The sequence below is a fragment of the Rhinatrema bivittatum genome, chromosome 8 (assembly GCF_901001135.1).
Source record: "Rhinatrema bivittatum chromosome 8, aRhiBiv1.1, whole genome shotgun sequence".
NCBI lineage: Eukaryota > Metazoa > Chordata > Amphibia > Gymnophiona > Rhinatrematidae > Rhinatrema > Rhinatrema bivittatum.
The window spans coordinates 1-12,124 of NC_042622.1; the positions used below are offsets into that span (position 1 = coordinate 1).

Sequence of the window (12,124 nt, forward strand, 5' to 3'; positions counted from 1 at the left end):
TCCCCCATCCCCAAAAATGATATGAGAACCCCACGAACAATATCGTGGGGTTTTCCTATCGGTTTTGGGAAGAGCCCGATTTCTGTAAATTTTGAATTTATCGTACGATATTTTAAATCGTCCATAATATTATTCACATCCCTAGATATTAATACACAAATCAGGAAGACTATTCCAAGCATACAGTGCAAAGTAGAGTCAGGACACAAATAAAAGCACAGTGCCTGAAGAATGGAGTTTCTGAGGAATGGTTTATTTAAGTGTGTGGATTGCCTGGTGCACAACGTTCTAGACAATTTACAAAAGTACATACATAATACATTTCAATATAAAACAATTCAAACCTGCACATAAACAAAACCAAAATGTCATCAGAGAACTTAGAAAAGACAGCATCTTATGTTTGTCATAAGCAAACCTTTACAAATGTTTTCAGCAATAACCTAAAGGACAAAGGACATGAGGTGAGACACAACCCATCAGAAACTGAGTTGCAAAACTCAGGTACCCCAAACAGGAAAGCCCTTTGTCTTTTGTTATCATCATTTTGGGTAATGCCATATCTAGCAAGTCTCTCCCTGCTAAATTTCTAAAAAAGCAGCCACCCATGGGAAGGAATCAAGTTTTAGTGAACTGAACACTATCACAGCTATTTTATAAGGGCTGACCAATGGAGATTCTATAATATGGGGGTGAGGTGTTCCCTGATTCTTCTTAGGTGAGCGGCAGAATTTTATAGCTGCTGCAATGCTCTGAGCAAGGAAGCAACATTGCATTAATCCAAAAGATTAAAATTAAGTGCATGATTAATGGATCAATAATCAGCATTACTGAGCAATTGTATTAGGCCACAAAATAACCTCAGTTTGATTAACCCTGACTTAACAACTGCTTTGATTAACTGTCCACATGTAAGTTTTGAGAGCAACTCTTAACATGGGAGGCAACTGGCACAATTATGTTGTCAATTAACAGTGAGCTGCATAGCAGCAAGAGAAGAGCGTTGTAGCGCGACGAATTGTAACTTTTTTAAATTGAGAGACCACTTGTGAGACAGCATTGAGCAGGCTGTGCAGATACAGAAAGACACCTGAGCTACAATGTCAGTCCAGATAGATTGCAGGTGAATGAAGAAAGGAATGTCATCTGTTCCACCACAATTCTGCCTACAGGAGGAGAAAAAAGGGGAGAGATAAGTAACAGCTGCAGAGAGAATGTATTTGTAGATTACTCCTGTTCTCACATATCCTTTCTGGTTCTATCTTCCCACCTCAAGAATCATTTCAATTTATGATTGGTTAGTTTATTTTATCGGTTTTAGGTTATACCATGTCCAGCTTTAACAAATTTTTTCACATCACAATTAAAAATCTAATTGCCATTGTCAAAATAGGCACAAGGCGGCAAGATCACTGTACAAAATAAAACTTTGGGTATTTTTAAACAGTTTACCTAGCAGCAAGATATGGAAGCACATTGCTACCTATATCACTTGTGGCTGCAATTATGCATAAAAGTGAAATCCTGTACATACTTTGATCCACTATGAGATGGACGATGTTCAACCAGGGCAAACTGCCCAGGTACATATCTACTTCCCCTTGTAAATCACTTTGAAAATATTACATACCCTGGATATCTGCAAAGTATGGGGGGCAATACTCAAATGCATTAATGTGGGTAATTGTGTTTAGCTGGAAAAATAAAAAGCCCTTTGAATATTGCCACTACTCCCTCCCCGTTCACAGTGTACATATTTCCCCCTGTGATGAAAAAGGAAGGTAATTGGGGAGGGGGGGGGGGGGATGGAGGATGGTGGAAGTATTTACAGCTGTTTAATTTCAAATCCATGCACTTTCTTTCTAGTGCTCTCCCCAGCATTTTTTTACACCTACAAAGTATGCACACAAAAGCTTCCCTCCAGCAATAGCTATCCTCGCTAATTTTGAAATAGATACTCCATGGAGAGTTTTCCTTTATAATTCACTTGCAGCATCCTAGGTACAAAGTACCTGCAGGTTTCCAGGTTCGAAAATTTCCCATTGTTGTGGGAAATGTTGTACCCATAGATCTTCTAGCCAATTTTCGAAGGGAAAATAGAAATGGAAATTGGCTAACAGGTCTATGGGTACAAAAGTGTCCACATTGCATTTACAGTTTTTGCCAATGTGAACATAACTGCAGATAATTGTGAAAATCATTTCTACATACTGTGTTTCCTCCCCATTACACACTTCCATGATTGATTTTTGTTTTTATCAGGCTAAGATAATCAATGTTATGAAAGCATGCGTTCCTTTACCCTCTATCAAGGGAACAATTTTCAACCAGGGCAACCTAGCCGCGTAAATACTTAGCTGCCTGACGAAATACCTTTGAAATTTTTACTTTCCCATCCATAAGAACCTTTGCATATTTTTAAATTGCCCTTCAATAGATAGAAGTAGGACTTGCAGGTTACACAATTTTGTACCGTGACTACGATGTTATACATCGTAGCTCTTTAGTTACACCTTCACCACAGAATACAGGGGTCGGCTACTAGTACAAACTTCCTGATCACACATTCCTTACACACAAATTCTCCTTCAAATTCTAGCCCAAGTAAGTCTTTGAATCTACTGACCTTGAAAGTTACTTGTCAAGTATCCGGATATAAATCTTTCCCTCTGAAAAGTATAGGATACTTCCCTGACATAAGCAGCTGGTTGAGGAGATTGATAGTTTTGAATTTCTGTTGCAAGTTGCAACAAGTAGCATGAAAGATCTTGGTCAGTCAGCGATGAATATGGCATTGAAAGACAAGCGAACACCGACCAGGAAGTCAGGTCACCCAGGCCAGAAATCTTTTCTCCGTGAGTCTGGAAGACTCCTTCTCTAAGCTAGTCGGACGTTAACAATAAATGTAGATGTTGAAAGCAGTAGGAGACTGGGGCAGCACGTGAAAGGAAGAGTTCCCTGCCTGGGATAAATGCATCTGGCGCCAGGAAACGTGCACTTGCTCAGATGAACTCCCTATAGGGTGGAGACATCATGGCAGTCTGAGCTACGCCCTGCTGCATAACTTACAAGAAAAGAAAGTGCTAAAAAGTATGAGGAAGACAAAGCCCATTTTGCTGGCGTGGGATGCAGCTGGAAAGTCAGGCGCAAGGCATTGCTGAAGACGCTCTGCCTCCCCCTGCTCTGTCCGCAAGTCTCGCGCTGCTCCCAACATGGCCGCGCAGTCCGATGGAGCCGCGGTGTCGCTGGAGCAAGGCATCGGCGCAGCCCCGGGGACTCGCCCGGAGCTCCGCAGGTACAGCCTGCGGGACTGCTGCTGGGTGCTGGCTGCCCTGCTCGTCTTCTTCTCGGACGGGGCCAGCGACCTGTGGCTGGCGGCCGATTATTACCTTCGGCGCCAGTACTGGTGCTTCGGGCTCACCTTGCTTTTCGTCTTGCTGCCTTCGCTGGTGGTGCAGCTGCTCAGCTTCCGCTGGTTTGTCTACGATTATTCCAGCCCCAAGGCCAGGGACAGCGGCGGCGTCTTCACACGCACAGCTTTCAGCACCAAGGACAGAAGGGAGAGGAGCGGCTTGGGCCAGTGGCCTAGCAAGGCGGTGTCAGTGCCCCCAGCCGGCACGCGCAGCTGCTGCCGCCTGTGCGTCTGGATCCTGCAGTCCCTCATCCACATCTTGCAGCTGGGTCAGGTCTGGAGGTAGGAGGGGAAGGGAAGGTGCTCATAACTGGAGCCTGAATCCAGGGCGGCTACTGGCCGAGCTTTGCCTTCATTGCAAACTCGGGACCAGGGGGGCGGGGAAGGGAAAAGAAGCGGCACATTATATATAAAAGAAGGGCATTTCTATAGCGCTGTATACCAAGGTACATCTAATAAATTGTATTTAAGCAGAATAAGTCCCTGCGACTATGTCAGACAATGGAAGATGGAGCATACAATTTTAAAAGCTATTAACTGCATACAATTGTCCCCTCAAATATACTAAAAGCAAACACGTTTCTGAAGAATATATACTTTTAGCCACAAAAAAAAGGCATTCTCACGGGTACAGCCTATGTAGGTGACAGGGAATTAAACTGGAGGGGTACATTCCATTTTCAAATACCAATATGCTATTTGGCTCTCCTCCCTCCTCCCTTCTGCAACCCACCATACATAAATAGCTGCTGGAAAGCACAGGAGCCAATTTTTGAAAATGATTACAGTGCTGAACTTAACACAAATTACAGATCCCCCAGTAAAAAAGAAAAAAAATACTGTGGATTCTGAGTGTCTCTGACCAGCTTCTATGTAAATAAATAAATTAATGAATGAATAAATAAAATAATAAAATTATGTGAATATGAGAAAGACTCATTTGGCAAAAAACATAACATAGTGAAGTCATTTTTTCCGCAACCCCAGCTCATCCCCACCAGTCTCCTCTCCCATCCCCCAAAGCTCATTCACCCCATAATCTGACCTCCCCACACACCATCACTTGTGTTCACCTGCTTTCTCCTACTCTTCTCCCTCCTCTTTCCATATATCTTCTTTTCAACTTTTTTAATTCTCTCCCCACCATCGACATACTATGATTTCATATTGGGGGCTTGCTCCACTCCCTACATCCCCTTAGCTTGGTCTACTCCCCATTTCCCCTTCACTTGTCCTATGTGCCCCTCCCAGTCCTTTTTCCAATCCCTCCGTTAACCAAAATGTTCCTCCTCACTCACTCCTTAGCCGGCTGACATGTATATATTTTATGCATGTAATAATAGTAATGATTCATGTGTAATATCCCAGAAATAAATGCAATGGGAAGTATTTTATTATGTATGTGTCTATTCTGCTTCTAAAAATACTTGCTTGTATGCATGCTTGGAATCATCAGTTGATCAATACCTCCACTAGTACACCCAGACATTTCACCAAAATCCTCCAGCACTTCACCCTAAATAAGATCACCCAGGCCTTCAACCCAAAACCTACAGACAAAAGACAACTCCAGTTTCACTTGTGCAAGTTGATTTGTAGGTGTAAAAGTGTTCAGACAAATTCTGCAATGTATGCATTTATATGTCTTACAAAATAGCAAGTTGCATGCAGAACCCTATCCCCCAGAATGCCCCAGACCTACATTTTCCACGTTAAAATTTACAAGCAACACTGAAATGCACACACATATTATAAATTTTCATATATGCATATACATGGTCTTCATACAAGAGGGTAGTTTCATTTGGAATTTTTCCTACAGTAGGAACATTAAAATATAAGGTCCATTCAGCTGAGCGTCCTGTCTTCATATTGGCCAGTCTAAGTACCTTGGAAGTACATAGCAGATGCCAATGAGAAAATCTCCTGCCGGCCACCCACTCCCAGAAACAATAGGTTGCCTGGCAAATAAGTGTTAATGGACCTCTCCTTCAAAAACTGGTCTAAGCCTGTTTTACATCTTGACTACATCTACAGCTAGATCGGCTATTTGAAAATTTCACACAAAGTGTCTTGTTGGAAGGTCACAAGAAGTGTCAGTGGAAGAAGTAGAATTTGAATTCTAGTCATCTGATTCCCAGCCCATTACTCAAACCACTAGACAGCAATTTCTCTTTTTTTGAGTTTAGTTTATGCTGTCTCTAAATGTGCTTTTATGATAGAGTTTACACTTTCACAATTGCCATCAGTGTACTATGTTAGTTCACTCTAATCTTAGCTTGTCAGTTTCCAGCAGTTATTTCATGTGTGTATTTCACAGTACACCTTATTAACTGTTGCGCAAAAGTGAGGAAAAACACCTGCAAGTTAAGTTACACAGTTTTGAAGTTGTACATCCTTTGATTAAGACAGCTCCTAGAAAATCAATGTAGAAGCAAAACTTACTGTGAGAGTTTTGCTCAGAATTGCTAGATTTAAGAGTTGTGCAAAACTTGCAGTGATTTTTACACATATATTTGCTTACACTTTCATTTGTATGGATTATCTGTACTTTCAAATGTTGAAAGAAATTACATCTTTAGATTCAGGCTGCAATCTTTCAAAATTGTTCAAACCAACTGACTTCCAATATTTTTGAACTGTTTGCCATATTTTTCCCTGACACTTAAATCTTTTCTTTTATATAAAATAAAGTATTTGGCAAATAAAGAACTGTTGGTTCACCCAAGTTTGCTTATTTACTCCTACTTTGCCACCTTAAATCTTGTACACTTTCCGGTCATCTCCTTTAAAAAGAGCATAATAACATAAGATGTGGCATGCTGAGGTACATCAAAGGCCCATTCAATCCAGCATCTTGTCTTCAGCAGTCGCCAATCTCAGTCACAAATACCCAACAGAACACAAAATGTAGATCAGTTCATTCTTGCTGACACCCAGTGTTAAGCACTAGCTTTTTAAATTCTACCTAATAATAGTTGATGGACTATTCCTCCAGGAACTTGTCCAAACCCCTTTTAAATCCATCTGTGCTAGATACTTTTCAACACATTCTCTATCAAAAAATTCCCAGCTTGAAAATGCTTTAAGTACAAAAATAATTTCTCTGATTTATTTTAAATCTGCTACTTGTTAGAACATAAGAACCTAAGAACATCAGAAGTTGCCATACTGGATCAGACCAAAGGTCCATCAAGCCCAGCATCCTGTGTCCGACAGTGGCCAATCTGAGACACAACTACCTGGCAGATACCCAAATATTAAATAGATCCCAAGCTACTATGTCTTATTGATTAATGGCAGTTTATGGACTTCTCCTCTAGGAACTAATCTAAACAATTTTTAATCCCAGTTACTCTAACTGCCAAAAGCACATTCTCTGGCAATGAATTCCAGAATTTGACTATGCATTGAGAATTTTCTCTGATTTGTTTTGATTGAGCTACTTATAACTTCATGGAGTGCCCACTAGTCCTTCTATTATCTGAGAGAGTAAATAACCGATTTACCTTAACATGTTCAAGTCCTTTCATGATTTGGTAAACCTCTATCATATCCCTCATCAGCAGTCTCTTCTCCAAACTGAACAGCCCGAACCTCTTTAGTCTTTCCTCATAGGGGAGCCGTTCCATCCCCTTTCTCCAGTGCAACTATATCTTTTTTGAGATGCAGTGACAGAATTGAACACAGTGGTCAAGCAGCAGTCTCACCATGGAGCATTACAGAGGCATTATGACATCCACCATTTTAGTTGCCATTCCATTCCTACTAATTACTAACATTCTGTTGCTTTTTTGCCCACCACAGAGCCCTGGGGTGTATACCATCCGGTCCAGGTGATTTACTACTCTTCAGTTTGTCAGTCAGGCCTATTGCACCTTCCAGGTTCACTGTGATTTGGATAAGTTCATCTGAATTGTCACCCTTGAAAACCTTCTCCAGTACGGGTATCTACCCAACTTCCTCTTCAGTGATACTGAAGCAAAGAATTCATTTAGTCTTCCCTAAGTGTCCTTTTAAGTCCTCGATCATCTAATGATCTAAATGACTTCCGCGCAGGCTTTCTGCTTCATATATAGTTTTAAAACTTTTTATTAAGACTTTTTGCCTCTGTGGCCAACTTCTTTTCAAATTCTCTCTTAGCCTGTCTTATCAATTTCTTACATTTCACTTGCCAACGCTTATGCTTTATCCTATTTTCTTCTGATGGATCCTTCTTCCAATTTTTGAATGAAGATCTTTTGGCTAAAATAGCCTCTTTCACCTCATGTTTTAACCATGACAGCAATTGTTTAGCCATCCTTCCACCTTTATTAATGTGTGGAATACATCTGGACTGTGCTTTAAAAATGGTATTTTTGAACAATGTCCACGCCTGGTGTACACTTGTAACCTTTGTAGCTGCAACATTCATTTTTTTAAACTATTTTTCTCATTTTCTCAAACTTTTACTTTTGAAGGATTAGTGCTAGAGCCGTGGATTTGCTTACTGTCTCCCTTCCAGTCATTAATTCAAATTTGATCGTATTATGATCACTATTACCAAGCGGCCCCACCACCGTTACCTCTCACCAAATCCTATGTTCCAGTGAGAATTAGATCTAAAATTGCTTCCTCTCTCGTCGGTTCCTGAACCAATTGCTCCATAAACCTGTAATTTATTCCATCAAAGCACTTTATCACTCTGGCATGTCCTGATGTTACATTTACCCAGTCAATATTGGGGTAATTGAATCTCCTATTGTTACTGCACTACCAATTTGGTTAGCTTCAGTAATTTCTCTCAGTATTTAACTGTCCATCTCATCATTTTGACCAGATGGACTAAATCTGTATCTTATCACTAAACTCTTCCCCAAAATACAAGCGATTTCTACCCATAAGGATTTGATTGTGCATTTAGTCTCATGCAGGATCTTTATCCTGTTGTACACTGTGTCATCCCAGACATAAAGTGCCACTCTGCCACCAAGTTGATCCTCTCCATCATTGTGATATCATTTGTACCCTGGTATAGCTCTCTCCCATTGATTATCTTCTTTCCACCATGTCTCTGAGTTGGCAATTAAGGGGTAGATTGCATGCGCGCATCCATGTACGTGGACTACCCGACGCACCCACATGGACGCCTGATTTTATAAAATGCACGTGCAGGTACGCACCTGTTATAAAATCGGTGGTCGGCGCGTGCAAGGGGGTGCACACTTGTGCATCCTGCGTCCACCGAGACCCGCAGCCTTCCTCAGTTCCCTCCCAGTCCGCTCCAATTTCAGAGCGGACTGGGAGTGAACATCCCAACTCCCTACACTAACCTCCCTTCCCCTTCCCCTAACCTACCCGCCCCCTAGCCCTAACCTAGTCCCCCCTAAATCTTTGTTTAACCTTTTGCGCCTGCCTTGGGGCAGGTGCAGGGTGTGCGTGCTGGCATCCTACTGGCACGCGATCCCCCAGCACAGCAGCAAATGGCCTCAAGTCCCCCAGCCCCGCCCCTTTCCCAAAGCTCCAGGAATTACCTGCGTCCCGGGGCTTTATGCGCATGGCCGGGCCTTTGAAAATAGGCCCAGTGTGTGTAAGGCCACCTACGCATGCATATCCCCAGGATTTATGGCCCTAAGTCTCTATCATCATTCACTGCTAATCACTCGAAGGGCAGGATTTTAAAAAGGTTACGCGCTGGGCCTATTTTAGAAAGGCCCAGCGACGCACGTAAAGCCCTGGGACGCGTGTAAGTCCTGGGGCTTTACTAACGGGGCGGTGCGGGGGCAGGGCCAGAGGCCATTGCCGCTGTGTCAGAGGATCGCGTGCCCGGAGGCAGGCGCAAAAGGTAAGATACAAATTTTGGTGGGGGTTAGAGTAGAACTGGGGGGGGGGGAAGGTTAGGGGAAGGGGTGGGAAGGTCAGGTTAGAGGGAAGGGAATGGGGGAAGGCAGTGCGGCTCGGTGTGCGCAAGGTCCACAATTGTGCACCCCCTTGCGTGCGCTGACCCCTGATTTTATAACTTGCACGCACACATCCACGCCGCACATGCTGCTTTTAAAATCTACCCCTAACTCTCCCATCTTATGTCTAAGATTTTTGGCATTAGCATACAAACATTTCAAAGTGTATTTTTTGTTTGTATTTTCATTCTGCTTTTCACTTGACAGCGATAAACTGGAATCTTTTAGCTCAGGTGATTCTTTACTTATAGGCACTTGGGCTAATTTTCTTATTATTGGAACCTCACTGTTGGGATGCCCTAATTCTAATGCATCATTAGTATCCTTCTAAGATACCTCTCTCCGAACCATGCGCTGCTGAGCGACTGTCGGCTTTCCCCTTTGTTCTAGTTTAAAAGCTGCTCTATCTCCTTTTTAAAGGTTAGCGCCAGCAGTCTGGTTCCACCCTGGTTAAGGTGGAGCCCATCCCTTCGGAAGAGACTCACCCTTCCCCAAAAGGTTCCCCAGTTCCTAACAAAACTGAATCCCTCTTCCTTGCACCATCGTCTCATCCACGCATTGAGACTCCGGGGCTCTGCCTGCCTCTGGTGACCTGCACGTGGAACAGGGAGCATTTCAGAGAATGCTACCCTGGAGGGTCTGGATTTAAGATTTCTACCTAGGTACCTAAATTTGATCCCACATTTTCCTATGTTGTTGGGGCCCATATTTATGAAGACAGTTGGCTCCTCCCCAGTTGTCTAAAATCCTATATAGGTGATGCATGAGTCCATCACCTTTGGCCCAGGTAGGCATGTTACCAGGTGATATTCACTCCCAGCAGCCACCCAGCTGTTTACATTCCTAATAATCAAATTGCCAGCTATGTCCGCTGACCTAACCCTTCCCTCCTTGGCAGTGGAACTGGGAAACACATCCACATTGTAAGAAGACAATGCACTACCTGGAGAGCAGTCCTTGCTACAGGATCATTTCTTGCTGCACCAGGACACCTTCCTCCTCCAAGGCAGCAACAGGGCTGCTAGACCAGAGTTGGGACTTGGCTACTATGACCCTGACATCTCATCTATATAACTCTCTCTCTGCCTCAGCTCCTCCAGTTCTGCCACTCTAGCCTCCAATGATATGACTCATTCTCTGAGAGACAAGAGCTCTTTGTGTTGGGTGCATACATGCAACTTCTCACCGGCGGGTTAAAAATCATACATGTGACACTCGATGAAATAGACTGGAAAATTCCTCTCTTGCTGCTGGACTGCTGCCTTCATCTTAATTTTGTTCAGTTCCTTGGTAAGTTTAGGTTGCTATCGAAGTAGGAATGCATACAGTTAGGGTTCTTTAAATTTGTTAGTGTATTCACTATTTATCTGGTAGTGACCTATCAGGGGATGAATAAACTCTTGAAAAGGCCTAGGACAATCCTGAATTTTAAGTTAAAAGGCTGATTTTTTTTTTTTTTTGTGAAAGTGTCACTTGCCTATAAATCAAATGATAAGCTAGGGCTGGGAGGGAGGGAATTCAAGCATATCAGCTCCTGTTTTTTTTCCTGCCTTCTGACTAGCTATTTAATACAAATATACAAACTCCCAATTTTTGCCTGTCTTCTGTCTAGCTATTTACTACAAAACACACAAAATCCTGTTTTTTTGCCTGCCTTGTACTATTTATTTAAAATCTTTTCTATACCATCATTAAGTTATTTACCATCATAACAGTTTACATGGAGGCACAAATAGGCAAAACAAATGTTAGTACTTAACAGAGGTGCCAATAGATAACCGGTAACATATAATTCCATACAATATCTATTTGAAACATGTCTAGCTATATAAACTTCTGATTTTTTTTGGCCTGCCTTGTGACTAGCTATTTAATACAAAACACCCAAACTCCTGGTTTTTCCTGTCTCCTGACTATCTACTTAATAAAAAACACACAAACTCCTGGTTATTGCCTGCCTTCTGACTATTTATTTATTTATTTAAGAGCTTTTATATACCGATGTTCATGTACTGGTACATATCATGTCGGTTTACATAGAACCAAAGTTGGAAATTACATCGAACAAGAAATTAGAAAATTAGAAAAAAATAGAAAAATTACATCGAACAGGAAAAATTAAGAAACAAGATAATTACATTGAGTAAGAGGGTGCAAATAACAGGGCTAACTTCGTGTGACCTTATAGATAAAGCTGAAGAAGAATTAATATTTAAAATATTACCAATAACAAAAATAACAGTCAACAACTTTTAATATTTAAAATTATTATAAATAACAAAAAGCGGACAAAAAACTCTGGAGTTACGACCGACTTAATAAGCATGAGTGCAAATTAAAGTACAGCTAACAGGAAATTTATATATATGGCATCAGACATCTGGTGTAATGGGGTAAGAAATGCGTGAATCAATCCCAAAGGGAGAGACCTTTAAGTGAAGGCTTTTGTAAAAAGCCAAGTTTTGACCTTCTTTTTGAATGTTCGACTACAGGTTTCTAGACAAAGGTCCGTGGGGAGGGCATTCCAGAGAGAGGGGCTGGCAGTCGAGAATGCTCGTTTCTTTAGCAGTGTCTTGGCTGGAGGTGCATATAAGGTACCTAAGTAGCTGGTTCTGATAGGTCTCAGTGATGCATGGAGACGAAGTGGATTGCTTAGATCTAGTGAAGTTTGGGAATGAATGGTCTTGTGGGTTATAGTTAATACTTTGAAGATGATTCTAGATTTAATAGGGAGCCAGTGAAGGTTTTTTAGAATAGGTGTGATGTGTTCTCC

The 12,124-nt window shown here is 41.9% G+C and overlaps 1 protein-coding gene across 1 annotated transcript in view; it reads left to right on the plus strand.

Annotated features, from left to right (window-relative positions):
• Window positions 1-3,212: 3,212 nt before the first annotated feature.
• Window positions 3,213-12,124, plus strand: part of XKR7 (XK related 7) — a 43,862-nt gene continuing 34,950 nt past the window's right edge. The window contains 1 exon segment of the mRNA XM_029611721.1: window positions 3,213-3,694. Coding sequence (XP_029467581.1) covers window positions 3,213-3,694 — 482 coding nt within the window.